Source organism: Geotrypetes seraphini, chromosome 5 (genome assembly GCF_902459505.1).
Source record: "Geotrypetes seraphini chromosome 5, aGeoSer1.1, whole genome shotgun sequence".
Taxonomy (NCBI): Eukaryota; Metazoa; Chordata; class Amphibia; order Gymnophiona; family Dermophiidae; genus Geotrypetes; species Geotrypetes seraphini.
The window spans coordinates 31,463,842-31,483,905 of NC_047088.1; the positions used below are offsets into that span (position 1 = coordinate 31,463,842).

The 20,064-nt window shown below is 44.1% G+C and overlaps 1 protein-coding gene across 2 annotated transcripts in view; it reads right to left on the reverse strand.

Annotated features, from left to right (window-relative positions):
* The window catches only part of PASD1 (PAS domain containing repressor 1), a 128,362-nt gene that overhangs the window by 15,803 nt on the left and 92,495 nt on the right, over positions 1 to 20,064 (reverse strand). For both annotated transcript variants that reach the window (XM_033944274.1, XM_033944275.1), the window contains 6 exons: positions 18,578 to 18,659; positions 17,150 to 17,273; positions 15,423 to 15,529; positions 12,390 to 12,476; positions 8,392 to 8,550; positions 1,831 to 2,040 (listed from right to left, as the gene is read on the reverse strand). In XM_033944274.1, the coding sequence (XP_033800165.1) occupies positions 1,831 to 2,040; positions 8,392 to 8,550; positions 12,390 to 12,476; positions 15,423 to 15,529; positions 17,150 to 17,273; positions 18,578 to 18,659 (769 nt within the window). The remainder of the gene's footprint in view (positions 1 to 1,830; positions 2,041 to 8,391; positions 8,551 to 12,389; positions 12,477 to 15,422; positions 15,530 to 17,149; positions 17,274 to 18,577; positions 18,660 to 20,064) is intronic.

Consider the following 20,064-nt stretch of genomic DNA (forward strand, 5'->3'; position numbering starts at 1 on the left):
TTAGGCGACTATAGCCCACTCCCATGTAAATCCAGGTCCCTAGTATCTGGCCAAAATCCAAGGCCTCTCCCATGCCTTTCTCAATAACAGATTATGGACCTTACCTCCAGAAAATTGTCCAACCCTATCTTAAAAACAGCTATGCTATCTGCTCTTACTACAACCTCTGGCAATGCATTCCAGAGCTTAACTATTCTCTGAGTGAAAAAAATATTTCTTCCTCTTGATTTTAAAAGTATTTCCCTGTAACTTCCTCGAGTGTCCCCTAGTCTTTTTAATTTTTGATGGAGTGAAAAATCGATCCATTTGTACCCATTCTACATCATTCAGGATTTTGTAGACCAATCATATCTCCCCTCAGCCGTCTCTTTTCCATATGAGAGGAGTTCCATCCCCTTTACCATCTTTGTCGCTCTTCTTTGAACCTTTTCTAGTGCCGCTATATCTTTCTTGAGATAAGGAGACCAGAATTGAACACAATACTCCAGATGAGGTCGCACCATGGAGCGATACAGAGGATTTATAACATTCTTAGTCTTATTAACCATCCCCTTTTTAATAATTCCTAGCATCCTGTTTGCTTTTTTGGCTGCCTTCCACAAATTGGGCAGAAGGTTTCATCATATTATCTAAAATGACACCCAGATCCTTTTCTTGGGAGCTAACCCCCAAGGTTAACCCTAGCAACCGGTAACTGTGATTCAGGTTATTCTTCCCAATATACATCACTTTGCATTTGTCCACATTAAATTTCATCTGCCACTTGGATGCCCAGTCTTCAAATTTCCTAAAGTCTGCCTCTAATTTTTCACAATACGCATGCGCTTTAACAATTTTCAACAGTCATCTGCAAATTTAATAACCTCATTCACCATTTCCAATTTCCAGATAATTTATAAATAAGTTAAATAGCACCGGTCCCAGTACAGACCCCTGCGGCACTCCACTCTTTACTCTCCTCCACTGAGAAAAATGACTAACCCTACCCTCTGTTTTCTATCCGATAACCAATTCCTAATCCACAACTGAACTTTGCCACCTATTCCATGACTCTTGAATTTTCTCAGGAGCCTCTCATAAGGAACTCTGTCAAAAGTTTCCGGAAAATCTAGATACACTACATCAACCGGCTCACCTTTATCCACAAGTTTATTTATACCTTCAAAGAAGTCAAGCAAATTGGTGAGGCAAGATCTATCTTGGCTGAATCCATGCTGACTCTGTCTCATTAAATCATGTTTGCATATGTGTTTCACAATTTTATTTTTTACAATTATTTCAACCATTTTGCCTTGCACTGAAGTCAGGCTTACCGGTCTGTAATTTCCAAGATCTCCCCTGGAACCCTTTTTTTAAAATTGGCATAACATTGGCCACCCTCCAATCTTCAGGTATTACAGACAATTTTAGCGACAGATTACAGATCACTAACAGCAGGTCAGCAACATTATCCGGATAGTAACACTGACTCTTAGGGCCCCTTTTTACAAATCCATGGAAGCGGTTCTCCCATGGCAAATGCACCGAAGCCTATAGGAATTGAGTGGGCTTCGGTGCATTTGCCACAGGAGATGCTCTATCGCAGTTTTGTAAAAGGGGCTCTTAGTGGTATTCCTCTAGGTAGCAGGTGCTGTTAGATAGATAAACACTTTTACCTACTGGACCCTGTCTGGGTAAGAGAGATGTGAGAGAAATGATTGATTCTTCATAGATTGAAATAAAAAGAATAATTTGTACATAACTGAAATAAAAAAATGATCTCCATTTTCCTCTTTCTCTTCCTCAAAATATAATTTCTGGTTTTATAGATTTTTATTTTATTTTTTTTACCTGGGAGGACGTCAAAACAGGTTCCCTGAGGAACTGGTGTTGTGAGGCAATGTGAGGGCCGCAAAACCGCTTGGCTCCCATCTGGCCCGGAGATTGCTTGCCTAGGTCTGTACTTTGCCTGGTGGCTCCGGTTGGTTGTCGGGATGTCCGCCTCGGGTCCTGCTGCTGCACATTGTTAAAGCCTACAGACATAGGCTGAAGCAACAACATCTTTAAGACAAAGGGAGAGGGGCTGTTAGTTCATGAGCATAATTATAACCTAATTTAATTAATCTCCTGACAGTAATTGACATCAGTTCAATATAGGATGTTCTCAAGAGGGACATTACATAGTTTCCACATTTAGAAGCTGAGCTGCATGAAATACATGCAGTAAAGAAAAACTATGTATTAACCTGTTCAGAGAATAGTAACATAAGTAGCCTAGATGTCAGAGCGTTGGCCTTAGCATACACATGGTTGGGCTGTATAGACTTTTGGCCTTGTAAAGATGAGTGAAAACAATGTTTGTATTTCACTTGATTATGACTGAAATCCAGACAGATTAGACAAGTGGAAAGCCTGTCAAAGCATTGGATCTTTCAGCTGCATAGATTTCAACAACAGTGAGAGTAAGGGGGAGGGGGGGGCGAGGAGGTGGACCTCCCCGGGCGCTGTCTTTGTGGGGGGCACTGGCGCCTCTCCTCCTCTCCACCACCCCCGTACCTCTTTAAATGTTCGCCGTCGCAAGCAGTATCTTCCACTTGCTGCTCACGCTGGTGTCGGCTCCCTCCTGACGTCACTTCCTGATTGTGGGACCAGGAAGTGATGTCAGAAGGAAGCCAAGTGGAAGATGCTGATCGTGCCGGTGAACATTTCAAGAGGTACGTGGGGGCAAAGCGGAAGCGGTGGAGAAGAGTAAGGGTGCACATGGTGCGGTGATGCCGGGCACCAGTTCCCCGGGTGCCAATCTCCCTTACTATACCACTGGTGAGAACAAATTAAGGGGCCCCTTTACTAAGCTGCAGCACAAAGTGGCCTTAGCTTATCCTTAAGCAGGTCCTTCCTATGCACTAAGACCATTTTTACTGCAGCTGGAAAAAGGGCTAGTTTTCCATTTTCCCAACTATGGCCATGCACTAATTTGCTAGCCCACCACCTTTAACATAAGTTAGTACATGAACCCTTATCACCATCCATTTTATACGTGCTAATTACATTACATTACATTAGTGATTTCTATTCCGCAATTACCTTGCGGTTCAAGGCGGATTACATAAGAATTGTTGTGATATTAAGAAGTACATATGGAATAGTCTGAACATTTTCTAATTTGCTAAGGAGTAGATAGTATTGCAGGTGAAGTTTGGGACAGATCTGGTTGTGTTATATTGGTTTTATGTATTTTTTGAAGAGTAGAGTTTTTGTTTCTTTTTTGAAGGTTGTAGTCTGTGGTCGAAATCAGCAGATTGGTGAGTTTTCTGTCCAGTTTCGCTGCTCTGGTGGCCAATAGGTTGTCATACAGTTTTCTTTGTTGACATTTTTGGTTGGCAGGTGTGTGAATGTTGTGTGGGTTCTCCTGTGTCTGCTTGAGGTGGATTGAATTAGTTGATTGTCCCCTGCTAATCAGTTAGCACATGGTAATGTGGCTGTATGAACTGATTTGCGCTGACAACCCCTCACCCCACCCCACCGAAAATATTCAGAAATATTTTTTAGTCTGTAGCTTGCATGTGCATGTCAGGGGCACAGGCAGACATCCAATTTTGGGTGGGTCTGGACCCAAGATGAGTGGGCAAAGGAGCCCCACCCATTGCTCTCTAGCCCCCCTACCCCCACCCCGCAGGGGATCCAGACTCTTAACTCCCCACACCTTGCTGGCAATCTGGGCACTCAACATCTGCCCCAGATGATCCAACCATCAACTCCCACCCATCCTCCTTGCAGGCAATCCCGGCTCTCAGCTCCTCCCCCCCCCCATCTTTGTACCTTTTATATGGCACTTCGCCAGCAGCAAGCAGTGACTGACGCAAGCTGCTCAGCGCCAGCTCAAACACAGTCTACTCTCTGATGCAACTTCCTGTTTTCCATTTAGGCAGGCCTATGTAGAAGGAAGGCATGAGCTGGTGCGAAGCAACTTGCATCGGTTACTGCTTGCTGCTGGCAAAGTTGCATTTGAAAAGCTACATGAGGGGAGGGATAACAGAGCTTGGGGATCCTGCCAGCCACATAGTAACATCATAGGTCTTCAGCAACTGGGTGGGCCTGAGTCGGAGAAGTTAAAAAAGTATGGGGAAGTGAAAGGGGGGGACACACGCGGTGGGGGGGGAAGGAGCGCCACCGCCCCAGGTGATGCTCACCCTTACTATGCCACTGGCCAAGTTCCTAGGTGCCAGAAACGTAGGCCTGTTAAACCCTGGCCTACGTTTCCAGCGCCCAGGGCCACTGGGCACCGCGATTCTGAAAGTGGTGCTTGGCCGTGATTGACACACAGCAGGCACCACTTCCAGAATCAGCCCCTACAGGTTCATATGGTAATCCTGTGCTAATCAATTAGCACGTAGTAATGTAATTCTGCTCACTGATTAGTGCAGGAACACTCACTCTCTGCCCCCAGGCACATCCCGTTTAAGAAAAAATTAAAATAATATTTTTTAGTGTGCACTGATTTGGCAGTTACCTTAGGGTGCCCGAGTACGTCTTGCAGAATGCCATTTTAAGCTGCAGTAAGGTCCTGATTCTATAAATGGCGCCTAACGGCCAGGCGGCATTGAGCACAATTATCAAACATCTGTCTAGCAGTGTCCAAGTGGTTGTAGGCACCAGTAGGCATTGAATACTCAGCACACTGCTGTTTAGGCCACACCCAAAAATCCACCCAGAATCTACCCCAATCATACCTACTTGCTGGTAGGTGCCTCATGTAGACGCCTACCCAAAATCCGCCCAGAATCTACCCCAATCACATCTATTTGCCGGTAGGTGCCTCATGTAGATGCCTACCCAAAATCTGCCCAGAATCTACCCTAATCACATCTACTTGCCGGTAGGTGCCTCATGTAGACGCCTACCCAAAATCCGCCCAGAATCTACCCCAATCACATCTACTTGCTGGTAGGTGCCTCATGTAGACGCCTACCCAAAATCTACCTCAACCACACCTACTTGCTGGTAGGTACCTCATGTAGACACCTACCCAAAATCTGCCCAGAATCTACCCCAATCACATCTACTTGTCGGTAGGTGCCTCATGTAGACGCCTACCCAAAATCTGCCTAGAATCTACCCCAATCACATCTACTTGCCGGTAGGTGCCTCATGTAGATGCCTACCCAAAATCTGCTCAGAATCTACCCCAATCACATCTACTTGCTGGTAGGTGCCTCATGTAGACGCCTACCCAAATCTATCCCAACCACACCTACTTGCTGGTAGGTGCCTCATGTAGACGCCTACCCAAATCTATCCCAACCACACCTACTTGCTGGTAGGTGCCTCATGTAGACGCCTACCCAAAACCTACCCCAACCACACCTACTTGCTAGTAGGTGCCTCATGTAGATACCTACCCAAAATCCGCCCAGAATCTACCCCAATCACATTTACTTGCCGGTAGGTGTCTCATGTAGACGCCTACCCAAAATCCGCCCAGAATCTACCCAAATCACATCTACTTGTCGGTAGGTGCTTCATGTAGACGCCTACCCAAAATCTGCCCAGAATCTACCCCAATCACATCTATTTGCTGGTAGGTGTCTCATGTAGACGCCTACCTAAAATCTGCCCAGAATCTATCCTTATCACATCTACTTGCTGGTAGGTGCCTCATGTAGACGCCTACCCCAAATCTACCCCAACCACACCTAGTTGCTGGTAGGTGCCTCATGTAGACACCTACCCAAAATCCACCCAGAATCTACCTCAACCACACCTACTTGCTTATAGGTGTCTCATGTAAACGCCTAACCAAAATCCACCCTAATCTACCCCAACCACACCTTTTTGCTGATAGGTGCTTCAGCGTAGCACCTACCTCATAGTGGTAGGCGCCTACCAGCTAATTATTTTTTTAATCGTTTTTTAATGGTGCTTTCAATTAAGGGTAATGATTAAGCCAATTGAGAAAATTAAGTTAGACGCCTAAATCAGCTAAGGGTACCAATCAAAGCACCTAACTTCAGGCACCATTTATAGAATCTGGGCCTAAGGGCTCCTCTTACTAAGGTGCGCTAGCGTTTTTAGCGCACGCACGAAATTACCGCGCGCTACACTTCTAGAATAATGCCAGCTCAATCCTGGCGTTAAGGTCTAGCACACGCTATTCCGCACGTTAAGGCCCTAATGCACCATAGTAAAAGGAGCCCTAAGTGCACAGTAGCGCTTACTACAGCTTAGTAAAATGGCCCCTAAATTCTGAACTCTGAGCAAGCCATTCTATTCCAGAGCTGTGTAACAATGTCACTCACTTCTGTGCCTGACCCAATCCTGCTCAGCAACAGGAAATGTAAATAACTATTAAAACCTTGGTAGAATATCTTATTAGAGAATTTTAATTTCAACCTTTAAGCTATGATCTTATTGATAAAATGTGAATTCTGATTTGGTGATATAGTACTTTTACAGAAGGCTAATGCACACCAGAAGTTATCCCATTTACCCTAGATAATCCCTGCTACGAGTGCAATCCTTTTACTAAGCAGCGCTACAACGTGGCCTGCGCTATCCCCCAGGGCAGGTTTTTCCTACTTGCTAAGCCCATGTTTAACATTACCAGTAAATGGCCAAAATTCTATTTCTATACACTAATTTTCCCAATAGTGTATGGCTTTTACCATGTGAGCAATTACTGACATCTACGAGGGGCCGCTGAAAAATTCTCTGCCCAACCAACAAAGTCGAGGCAGTCTCCATCGAGGGCTATACACTTAGACTGGTGATTTTCTGCTTTTTTCGTTTTGTATTTTTCTGATGGAATGGAAAAAAAAGGAAAAAAATAAAAAATAAAAAATCAATGGACTAAATGTATAGCCCTCGATGGAGTCTGCCCCAGCTTTGTTGGTTGGGCAGAGAATTTTTCAGGGGTCCCTCAAATTTTGTAAGTGGTAAGAGCTCACATGATAATCCTGCAGTAATCAGTTAGCATGCGGCAATGCCCAAGTTTCAAGTTCATTTAAAAATCTGATTTGATTGCAATATCATATTCTAATGCGATTTACATGGTTTAATTTTAAAAAAAAAAACAACAACAACAACACATACTTAAAACTGTGACACTACATGAAACAAGAGGAAGATGGGTTTAATTACAATGCATAAAAAAATAAAGAGAGCATAGAGGTTAAGACAATAGGATAGGGAATTGTTACCCACTCAATTTTCATTTAAAGGATTTTAGTCCACTGTAGAATATTTGAGTTTTATGGAATTCAAGCAGCTCAGTTGAAAGCGTCCTTAAAGAGCCAGCTTTTTAAAAGACCTTTGAACACGTTAACTGATTAGAACAGCAACACCCATTCTCCATTCCCAAACATGCTCCCAGAGCTAAAAAATAAATTTTATTTTTTATCACATGGTTAGTGTATTTTAACCTGCAGTAAGCATGTATAAAAGGGTCCCATATGCCCTTCATTGCAAAAAAATGACCTTGACCTATGCACAGAAGATAATCACTGCTGAAATAATAAATCATAAAGATAGGACGGTAGCAGGATTTGTGGAGTAAAACCATACTTGTTTCGAAAAGCAGGTCTGGAAAATATGTTCTTGTCAAAACTGCAGTTTGTGCTCATAAATCTACTTCTCCCAGGCTTTTTCCTAGTTCCGTTTTGCTAAATATTCTTTGCTAATACTTCCAAATTGTTAACATGCCCCTCCTCTTGCAAAACCATTGTGTGGTTTTCAGCACCGGCCACGGCGGTAACAGATCCAACATTCACAGAATTCCTATGAGCGTTGGAACTGTTACCACCATGGCTGACGCTAAAAACCACACTACAGTTTTGTAAAAGGGGGTGGGGTGGGGATAGTAACATAGTGAATGACGGCAGATAAAGACCTGAACGGTCCATCCAGTCTGCTCTGTAATCCCATGCATCACAATTTCATGATTAAATTAAAATGTCTTTTTTGTTTGTTATTTCTGGGCCATAGAAGTCTACTGGAACTGTCCTTGGGTTCCAACTACTGGAGTTGCCGTTGACGCTCACTCCGGCCTGTCCAAACCATCTCCTTGGCTGGATTCAGACTTGTAAAAGTCTGCTCATTCATATTCTGCTTAGAAATCCTCTGTGTTCACCCCCCACGTTTTGGAATTCCGTCACCGTTTTCTTCTCCACCCCCCTCCCTTCAGGATGGCCATTCAAGGCATCCACTACCTTCTCTGTGAAAAAAGAATTTCCCAACATTGCTCCTAAGTCTACAACTCCTCAACTTCAAATTATGTCGTTAAACTGACTTCTTTTTATTCCTGCCTGATATGACGCCATTAAACGACAGTGATCTAGGTTTAAAGGCGTACCACTGTCTACAGGCCCAGCTGAATATTTCTTTGTGGAAGATAACATCTATCATATGATAAGATACCTGCAAGTTGGAGTCTTGAACGAGCTGAAGTTGTTCTTTGATAACGTCCAGCTCTTTCTGTTGTGTCTTGATGTCAGCCTGCAGTATGCGGGTCCTCGCTTCTAGCTTTTCTTTCAGCTGGTGCATCATCCCCATCTGAGCAGGGAAATGGTACACTGGCTGCGCAGATCAGAAAGAAAAGGGCCCGATTTCAGTGCCACAGCAAAATACACTGACTTAAGAGTGTTAACACAAACGGCTAGATGATTTTCGGCACGTCTAATCTAAGAGAAGCCTTCAATAAAATGCAGCAATAACAATGACGTTTGCCATCTGCTGCTGTCTAGTGCTGGAAAACGGTAGTAATTTGAGCTCTTCCTAAACCTTTCTGGCTTGATAATCCTCTGAGCTGTTCGAGTGCTTAGGTTCCTCTTCATCCCAACTTCATCTTAACCTCTAAATGTCAGTTGACTTGCTTCTAGAAGTTTAGGGGTCGATATTTAACAGGTGCAGCTGATCGAATAAGTGCTGGTGAGAGGGATATTCAGTTGCACTAACTGGACAGTGTCGCCGAATATGTCCTCTGAGCAGCTTGGCATTTTCTGGACAACGGTGGGATGGTCTGTGGGTGCAGCTAGAGTTTATATGCCTTGGGTGGGAAGCACCCAGGAAGGTGGCGCCCCAACCCCCTTCTCTTCCCCCGCACCTCTTTAACTTCCCTGGCGTGAGCAGCATCTCCAATTTGCTGCCAACGCTGGCCTCAGCTCTCCCTCTGATGTCACTTCCTGGTCCTGCGACCAGGAAGTGATGTCAGAGGGAATGCCGAGGCCTCTAAGAGCAGCGGGTTGGAACTGCTGCTCGTGACAGTGAAGAACTAGAGGCATGGGTGGAAGGGAAGGCGTGCGCACAGCAGGTGAGGGGTGGGAAGGAGCGGGGAGGCGAAGAGGATCAGAAGAAATGTCACAAGGTGGTGAGGGATGCCAAAAAGGACTATGGGGAGAAAATAGCGCAAGAGGCCAAGAATTTCAAGCCCTTCTTTAGATACGTAAAAGGGAAAAACCCCGCAAAAGAGGCAGTGGGACCGCTGGATGACCAGGGAAGAAAAGGGCACATCAAGGAAGACAAACAAATTGCAGACAGACTAAATTCTTTCTTTGCGCCTGTCGTTACAAAGGAGGACACCTCAACAATACCAGAAGTGGTGAAAGTGTTCCAAAGGAGTAATAGAGGACAGTCTCACCACAGTAGAAGTGGACTTGGACCAGATATACTACCAGATCGACGATCTTAAAAGTGACAAATCCCCTGGACCGGATGGAATTCATCCGAGAGTCTTAAAAGAACTGAAGGTTGAAACCGGAGAGCTATTGCAAAAACTTGCCAACCTGTCAATTAGAACTGGACAGATACCGGACGACTGGAAAATAGTTAACATCACGCCAATTTTCAAAAAAGAAACAAGAGGAGAACCAGGCAACTACAGACCTGTGAGTCTTGCATCTGTCCCTGGAAAGATGGTTGAAGCACTTATTAAAGATAGCATAGTCTGGCACTTGGATACACACGATCTGTTGAGAGCCAGTCAACATGGCTTCAGGAAAAGGAAATCAAGTTTGATGAATTTACTTCAATTTTTTGAGGTCGTGACTCGTGAACAAACAAATTGATAGTGGAGAACCGGTGGACATAATATACTTGGACTTCCAGAAGGCGTTCGACAAGTTTCCACATGAGAGACTTCTCAGGAAACTACAAAGCCATGGAATAGAGGGAGATATATTAAGATGGATAGGCAAATAGCTGGAGAACAGAAAGCAGAGAGTGGGCATAAATGGGAAGTTCTCAGACTGGGAGAAAGTGACTAGCAGTGTGCACCAGGGCTCGTTACTTGGACCCATCTTATTTAATATTTTAATCAATGACCTGGAAGAAGGAACATCCAGTGAGATCATCAAGTTTGCAGACGACACAAAGCTATGCTGGGCAATCAGATCGCAGAAGGATAGCGAGAAACTCCAGTGACTTGTGTCAGTTAGAGAAATGGGTGGAGAAATGGCAGATGAAGTTTAATGTGGAAAAATGCAAAGTAATGCATTTAGGTAGAAAGAACAAAGAACACAAGTATAGAATGCCAGGTGCAACCCTGGGCAAGAGCGAACAAGAAAAGGACCTGGGTGTACTGATAGACAGGACCCTGAAGCCGTCGGCACAATATGCGGCAGCGGCAAAGAAAGCAAATAGAATGTTAGGCATGATAAAGAAAGGAATCATGAGTAGATCGGAGAAAGTTATAATGCCGCTATATAAAAGCAATGGTCAGACCACACTTGGAATACTGTGTTCAACATTGGTCTCCCAACCTAAAGAAGGATATAAAACTGCTGGAAAAGGTGCAGAGACAAGCAACGAAGCTAATAAAAGGTATGGAGAATTTGGAATATGAGGAACGACTTAAGAGAATGGGACTGTTCTCCCTTGAAAAAAGGAGACTGCGAGGGGATATGATCGAGACTTTCAAAATACTGAAAGGAATCGACAAAATAGAGCAATGTCCAATGTGATACAGACAAGAGGACATGGACTGAAGCTAAGGGGGGCAAGTCCAGGACAACTATCAGGAAGTCCTGCTTCATGCAACGAGTGGTGGACACCTGGAATTCCCTCCCAGAGGAGGTTATTGCGGAATCCACCGTTCTAAGATTTAAAAGCAAACTAGACGCACATCTCCTTACAAGAGGCATAGAGGGATATGGGTGACTAAAATTACGCCAGGTGTACACCTGGCTGGGCCTCCGCGTGTGCGGATCGCCGGACTTGATGGACCGAAGGTCTGATCCGGAGATGGCAGTACTTATGTTAGGTGCTGGAATCCCCACAAAGACAGCGCCCAGAGCGGTTCCTCCTGTACCCCCCTCCCTCCCTTACTATGCCACTGGTTACATGGTTAGCAGCCATACTCATTCTTCTAATTGGATGACTTTCCAGATAAAAGTTAGAACCTAAGAATAGCCTTACTGGGTCAGACCAATGGTCCATCAAGCCCAGTAGCCCGTTCTCACAGTGGCCAATCCAGGTCTCTGCATTTCAGAATTGCCAAAGAGAAAGGCTGTTAGCTATATGGTTAGTGGTCTGAACATGATCACTAACCGGATTGCGCTTCTGGGTTGGCGCCAAATATCCATTTTGAATTTAGCCGTGGTGGCTGGCGTTATGACTAAACTCTGACCACCACAGTTCAATATCAGCCCCTTAATTTATAATAAGAAAGCTCTGCATAATAATATACTGTATATACTCGAATATAAACCTAGATTTTTGGGCCCAAAAAATGGCCCAAAAATGGGAGTCTTAGTTTATATTCGAGTCAGTGCCCATCTGCCCCCCCCCCTGTTCTAGGCCTCCCGCGGGCCTACCATAAGCCCAGTGGTGAGCCAGGACAGGAGGAATCCCTCCTGCCTCCTAGATAATGGGTAGGCAATAGCCATATTTTGCCCTTCTCCTCCAGTGCTGTAGTCACCAGAATTAATATGTTATTTCACTGGAAAGATATGAGGGAGCTGGAGGGGATTGAGCCAATATCCGATGCCATAGTCTGAAAAATATCTTTAAAATCACTTCTCTTTGGCAGCTCTGAAATGCAGAGACCTCAAATTAAAAGGGAATAGAGAATAACACCATTATCGTGTCACATCTTAGGTGAGGCAGTAGTGTTGGACTAAGTGGGCTCATTAGGCTGTATTGGAAGATCATGGCAGCAGCAGGAAGATCATGGCAGCAGCAGGAAGAGGTTACAGGAGGGATGGGTGGAGATTGGAACGGGGTAAGGGGTTTAGTTCTAATCTTGGCTCAGCTACTAAGCCCTGGCTTTCCATTCTCACTCCCTTGGTTTATATGCGAGTTGAACTTCATTCCCCCTTTTTAGGAGAAAAAAAAGGTTACCTCGGTTTATATTAAGATCGGTTTATATTTGAGTATATACGGTAATAAAGCCAGTAATGCACAGCTGTTCGTAAACATACCATTAGTGTTTGCTGGGAGGGAACTGTTGGCTGGCTCATGTGAGGCTGAGGAAGATGATCAGCTGGTACTTGCGGAGTTATTATAGCCTTGGATAGAAAGGAACAGAAGAGGTGAAATAAATAGCACAGTGCTAGGTACGCTTTCACCCCCAGTTCAAGATGTACAAAAGGGTGAACAAATAGAAGTGACAGGCAGGAAAAAAAACCAAATCATTCTAAGACTGACATTCAGTAACGACCACCCAGAAAAGTATCGCTCACTCACTGCCCTGGCATTACCTGGATGGAACTGGGGTAAAGTCATAAGCTATCCAAGCACCGCTGATATACAATGCCGGAACCCGAATAATTCTCTGGACAAGTTACGAAAAGCAATACAGAAAGGTGGGCATTCTGACATGTACAAAAATTAAGGGAAGCCCCACAGAAGGGTGGTATATGAAATGCATTACCCTTATCTAGGGTTACCATAGTTTTCTCTGGGAAACCCCGGACACATGCCCCTCCCAGTTCTGCCCCAAACCCCGCCCCCACAAAGCCTCCTCTCTTCTTCCGGACGGGCTCTAGCCGCATCTGGAGGGCCTGGAGTACGCGTGGGTGGGTGTGACGTCATCCGCTCATGCTCAGAGGCCCTGCAGATATGGCCAGAGCTCATCGGGGCTTTCCAACACCCAGACAAATGCCAGGTTTTGGAAAGTCCATCCGGGAGCCTAGACAGACCTCTAAAAAAGGACATGTCCGGGTTTTCACGGACGTCTGGTAACCCTATCTTTATCTAAGTGCCAATCTACAACTACCCACTTAACTTACATAGTGTGTGTGTGTGTGTGTGTGTGTAGCTTAATGGTTAGAATGGGTTAAACTCCAGGGGATTCCAATTGTGTTCTTGGGGAAATCACTTAATCCTCCATTGGCTCAGGAATAAGCTTAAATTGTGAGCCCTCCAGGGACTGAAAAATACCTACTGTACCTGACTGTACACTGCTTCAATAGATTTCAAGCTTTCGGTAGCATATAAGAAACTAAAATAATTTTTTTTAAAAAACTTGGTCAATTACATGTGTCCCTGCTGTATTTAAGGAGAAAATGCATCAAGCAGCATTAGGGTCTCAACACACATTAAGGGAATTAACACATGCTAAATACTAAGACGCTTCTATACCTATGGGCTTCTTGGCATTTAGCTTGCTTTAATTCCCTTAACATACATTAAGGCCCTAACGCCCATGCAAAAGCCCTAACGCTGTTTGATGAATTCTCCTTAGTCACTCGCATTTACACCTGTAAGTGCGGGGGACTAACAGATGTAGCTGTGAGTTTCTAAATTCTAGGCATGCTGATACTGGGTTACACTTGTATGTTATACTGGAACCTAGGTGCTGAGGTTCTGTTATAGCAGGGTCTCTCAAACTTTTGTTAGCTCCGGCACACTAAATGGAGCAAATGATTTTCGTGGTAGCTTATAATTGAAATGATAAAATTGCAAAACCAAATTTGAGTTATTTATTTAAAGTTCTTTAAGCTATGTATGGGTAATTGTAACAATGATGAAACTAAAGTAGATAAAATAGAATTGCTAATTAATGCAATGCATGTGCTTGTTTTTGAGTGCAAATTAGCTTAAAACGTGGCTTGATAGTCGACAAGCAAACACGCATTTCATCATCCGCAATCTGTAGTAGATCTTTTTTTTTTTCCATATAATTTCTGTCAGAGCTGAAAATCCAACTTCACAAAGATAAGAGGCCCCAAACAGTTAGGATAACTACTGTTTAAAAAAAAAAAAAATAAAATTACTTGCTGTTGTTTTTCAAGGACCAATCACGTCAAAGAATGATGCTTGTCTGGGCAGTTGTATCCTTACGCACACAGGGCTTATAACATTGGCAGACTCTTGCATACGCAATGTACATGTCATCTATTCTAGTGTTTACGTAGGAAGGGGATTTTAAAAAATAAAGTAAAATTCTGGAATTTCTGGTGGCACATCTGGAATCTCTTCGGGGCACCCCACTGTGCCTTGGAACACAGTTTGAGAGACAGTGTGTTATAGAATAGATACCTGCCATGCAGTCTCAGGGGTGTAAATGGAAGTGCCCACTAGAGAATGACACGGGGACAAACTTTTCCCCGTCCCCAGGGGAACTAATTTTCCCGTCCCATCCCCGCAAGCTCCTTTTCTGTCCCTGCCCCATCCCTGCAAGCTCTGTCCTCATCTGCACAAGCCTCAAACACTTTAAAATCATAAGTAGCAACATAAGAACATAAGCAGTGCCTCTGCTGGGTCAGACCAGAGGTCCATCACGCCCAGCAGTCCGCTCACGCGGCGGCCCATCAGGTCCAGGACCTGTATAGTGATCCTCTATCTATACCCTTCTATCCCCTTTTCCTTCAGGAAATTATCTAATCCCTTCTTGAACCCCAATACCATACTCTGTCCTATCACACCCTCTGGAAGCACATTCCAGGCGTCGACCACCCTTTGGGTGAAGAAGAACTTCCTAGCATTGGTTCTGAATCTGTCCCTTTTGAAGAATCTGTCCCTCTCCACTTTCTCTATGCCTTTCATGATCTTGTAAGTCTCTATCATGTCCCCTCTAAGTCTCCGCTTTTCCAGGGAAAAGAGCCCCAGTTTCTCTAATCTCTCAGCATATGAAAGGTTTTCCATACCCTTTATCAATCGTGTCGCTCAGATTGTGATGTCATAATCCACCAAAGCCTAAGCTCTGTCCCCATCTGCACAAGCCTCAAATACTTTAAAATCATACGTGTTTGAGGCATGTGCGGTTAAGGCAGAGCTTACAGGAATGGGGCAGGGACAGCGACAAAACTCACGGGGACGGGACGGGGGAAATTGAGTTCCTGCAGGGACAGGGATAATTTTGTCCCCGTATCATTCTCTAGTGCCCACTTACAGAATTTCCCTCCTTAATGTTTATCTTGTACAGGATTTCCGATTGGACTTGTTTTGTGCATCACATAGGATGCCTCTTCAAGCTGAAAATGAAGCCAAGTGCAGCATGTGAAAGGTACCTGTGTGTTGCTTGTTGCCATTCTCATGGTTGTTTTATCTTGCTGGGTCATTGGCAGTGACTGTCTTGAGGGGGTACTGGCTTCTGTGGGACGCATCGATGATGTAGCTACAAAGCAAATACATAAAGTACATGCACTTAAAAAACGCGATCAGTGAGTGGAATAAGGAATACTTACTTAACCCTTTCAGGACCAAGGGACATATTTGTCCCATAACTTTAAAATCCTATAAATTTTGATTGGGATAGTCTACAGTTCTATATTTGATATGTATGGATTCCATATGATACTGCCTTTATGTAAACAAACTGGTTCCGACATTCATTCATTAGCGTCGTTGCCAGATTGACGAGAAGATTCACTTGCCACACTGTCCATAAGCCAGAAGTTTGATTTTTTTAAAAAAAAATAATGATATTTCACAAAAAAAATCAATTTTTTGGCATCTGCAAGCCCTTTTTACCATAAAAATGTCGTCAAAACCACAAAAATTGGCCTACGATCCTTATGGTCCTGAAAGGGTTAAACCACAAGCCAGATACAAATCCACAGATACAAATCCAGCAAAAACAAAAGACTCTGTGGAGTGTTGATGCTCAAGATGTAGGCTTAATTAAGAAAATGATTCTTGCTAAATCCACATAAAAATACCAAGGAACTGATACACTGGGAACTCCGGACCCAACACGGTCCATGTTTCGACAATACAGTCTTCATGTGTGATAACCTTTGTTTTTCACCTTTTTGCTAAGAAAATCTGTTCATTACCATCACACGATCAGCGCTTTACAAATCTCCAGCCCTAGTGCTTCTTCACTTTTGTGGTTGTCCAGATCCCTTTTCCATCACTGTGCACCTTTTTTTCCACATGGTCACACTTTATTTGGTACTAGTCATCTCATCATATTCACACATGACGGCACTGTCAGCCCAATACCATCAATGTCACTTAGACCCATTTTCACTTTCACTTACACATTAAGGTTATCGCACGCGCATTTACTCATAGTAACATAGTAGATGACGGCAGATAAAGACCCGAATGGTCCATCCAGTCTGCCCAACCTGATTCAATTTAAATTTTTTTTTTTTTTTAAATTTTGATTTTCTTCTTAGCTATTTCTGGGCAAGAATCCAAAGCTTTACCCGGTGCTGTACTTGGGTTCCACCTGCCGAAATCTCTGTTAAGACTTATTCCAGCCCATCTACACTCTCCCAGCCATTGAAGCTCTCCCCTGCCCATCCTCCACCATAGGACCCCTGAGGAAGACTGTGCTGTCGAAACACAGACCATGTTGGGTCCTTCATATTTTTATGCGGATTATCAAGAATCATTTTCTTAATTAAGCCTACATCTTGAACATCAACACTCCATAGAATCTTTTGTTTATACCAGGGGTGTCAAAGTCCCTCCTCGAGGGCCGGAATCCAGTCGGGTTTTCTGGATTTCCCCAATGAATATGCATTGAAAGCAGTGCATGCAAATAGATCTCATGCAGATTCATTGGGGAAATCCTGAAAACCCGACTGGATTCTGGCCCTCGAGGACCGACTTTGACACCTGTGGTTTATACTTACATAAACCAGCATACACATTGTAATTCAGTACCAGTGAACACCAAGAGGAACAGGATGGATCCCTGTTTCATGCTCCAGACATTCCCAATGCCTCTCTCACCACAGCAGGCAGAAATGGCTTTGTTACAGCTTTCAATCTTTATACGTACAGGCAGAATCTGAGAGCGCAGTGCGTGAAGACCTGCGGGAACTATGAGATGACACAGACACTCTGTCCCGGCTTGTTTCTTGGTTTGCTGTACAGGGTCTGATATCAAGGTAATTACTGTGACTCTAGAGAAAATAAGTAGAAATATTATTCTAAGAATTTTTGGTTGCTATGTTAGTCAATTTGGATAGAAAGAAATATGAGTAGAGGTGAAGAGAAAAGCTATAGGTAATAACATTTTATTGGCTTAACTGAACACATTTCTGAAAAGCTTAAATTAGTTCCATAAAAAGAAATTGCCTATAATTTTCTGCTGTCCATTATTTCTATTTACAAGCATTCATTCACTGTCAAAATCATCATATTATATATCTGAAAAGAATTTGGTTTCAAAGGTATCTTTAATGAGCAAACAATGATTATCTATCTAGGATGTCTGGGTCAGAAAATTGATGTCTACGTCTGTGCTTTCAAAAAACCCCTAGTATTTTACAAAAGTCTTAGATCAGGGGTAGGCAATTCCGATCCTCGAGAACCGGAGCCAGGTCAAGTTTTCAGGATATCCACCATGAATCTGTACGAGATGGATTCGCATGCACTGCCTCCTTGAGATGCAACTCTATCTCATGTATATTTATGGTGGATATCCTGAAAACCTGACCTGGCTCCGGCTCTCCAGGATCGGAATTGCCTACCCCTGTCTTAGATGAAGGTTCTGTCTTGCTTAGATGGCAGAGACCTCTAGTGGTCCAACAAAATAAGTGCAGGATGGCCTTTTTGTGCCATTCATAATTTCTCTGAAGCAGTGAAATAATGGTAGGAGGAGATCCCACAAAAAAATTTGAAGTGGTATAAGAACCCAGCCCAAAGGCAGTTTCTAACTTTAACTAAGTCATTGTACAAAGAGGAGCAGCTGGTCTGGCAAGGTGACAAAGGTTTCTTAGGCCTCTTCACATCACGAGACCTGTGTTCTAGTTAACCAAGCCAGAACCTCACTGCTAAGTAAAGAATGAAAGGGTGCCACTGATTTTGGAAGAGAAGAAGAGGATATAGCAGGCGATCTCTGACCAGGTTCTGCTGGTTTATAGAGTATTCATGGGCACACATCCCACTATAGTAGGAATGCCCCTGTACCCCCCCCCCCCCCAAATTAAGAGCACCCTACGCTGTAAATTGAGTTAGCCAACGATGACATTAACCTAACTGACTGTTCAGCAAAAGAAGTCAAGCAATTCATGCTTTTCTCAACACTATTTTCTGCTACATTTTAGAATTAATTAGCACTGCAGCCCACCCTCCACCCCCACCCATACCACACAAATCTTGAAGGATATTTTAATTGCAGCTACTATTGGAGAGCGGATGAGGAGTAACAATTCATAGAGTAACGAGAGCTCATAGGCCCCGTTCCAAACCTCAAGGTGTGTACCTTCAAGGAAGATGCTGCCAGTTCTATTGAGGATTCCTCTAAGCCAAGGTCTCGCCTTCTCTCTGCCCGAACTTCTGCGTAGCTGCAAAAAGAAAGCATTTGTTCTTGCTTTGTACGTTACTTTGGGTTAAGATACTGAAGTAAAAATAATGGTGGTCTTCATTAATAGTACAAATACAAATCAGCACAAGTCTATCCCTCCCCCCTTTTATCAAGCTGTGCTTTTAGCAAGGCTCGCAGAGTAAGTGCTCCGATGCTCAAAGGGATTCTATGAGCGTCGAAGCCGGGTTGGGCCCATGTGCCTAAGGCCCCACCCACAGGAGGGACCTAAGCCTACTGGCCTATTCCGGTTGGCCCAGGCGTCTCAGGCCCCACCTGTGGGCGGGATTTGAGCCACCTGGGCCAATCAGGTCCTAAGGCCAGCCATTCAACAGATGGCTAGCCTGTCGGACGGAAGGGCTTGGCACCCGTCCGTCCGACCAATGTTATTGAAGGTATGGGGAGGGTGGTGGGGGTCGGCGGGTCAGCGGGGGGGTCGCGGGTCGGCGGGGGGGGGGCGATCGAGGTTCGGGGGGGCCCTTGCGTCGAGGGCAGGAGGGCTTGGGCTCCCTCCTGCCCGATCCTGTCGGGGAGTTCGGGGGTGCCCAGGGCAGGAGAGCTTAGGATCCCTCCTGCCTCGATGTCGTTGGGGGGGGGGAGGGTGGATTCTGTAACCGGTGTTGTTTTTGACAGACACTGGTTACAGAATCCAGCTTTTAGGCGAAGGACTGGCTCCTCCTTCGCCTAAAAGCTCTTGTTTTGGTCGTTTGGGAGTTAGGCTTTTTTTAGGTTGATTATATGGTGTTAGTGTAGACGTAGTGTTGATCTGGGCGTTTAAACAGCTGAACGTAGAGGCAGGCCATTATCAAAATAACCCTCCTTTTGGACGTTTTTTTTTATAATGGACATTTTCCCTGCTTCTACTTTCAACATTTAAGACCTTAGGCCAAAAGGGGACTTAGACTTTTTTTTGATTATGCCCCTCCATGCCTTTTCCTAAATAGTTTCCTGTAACTTATCTCTCGGTAATTTTGATTCCTCCTTTCCTTTTGTTTGTGGTCTACGGAAAAGCTATTTCCATAAAACTGTTAGTACTTCTTAATTTGTACTTAGATTTATTTTCATGTTGGATTACAGCTCGGTATTTTCTTAAACAAGTTGTTATAGTTGTGAAAAAGTTATAATTAATTTAAAAAATAAAAAAAAGGATTTATATACAGCAATACCTTGCAGATCAGTGCAGTTAACAAAATAACCCCCCCGTTTTGCAAAACCGTAGCACGGTTTTTAGTGCCGGCCACGGTTGTAACAGCTCCGATGCTCATAGAATTCAACGAAAATGCTAGTGCGGTTTTGTGAAGGGGGGGGAGGGTAAAAGAGAACTGAGCACTTCACAGCAAAATACAAATCATCAATTTTCTAAAAAAAATTTAACAAATAGATAAAGC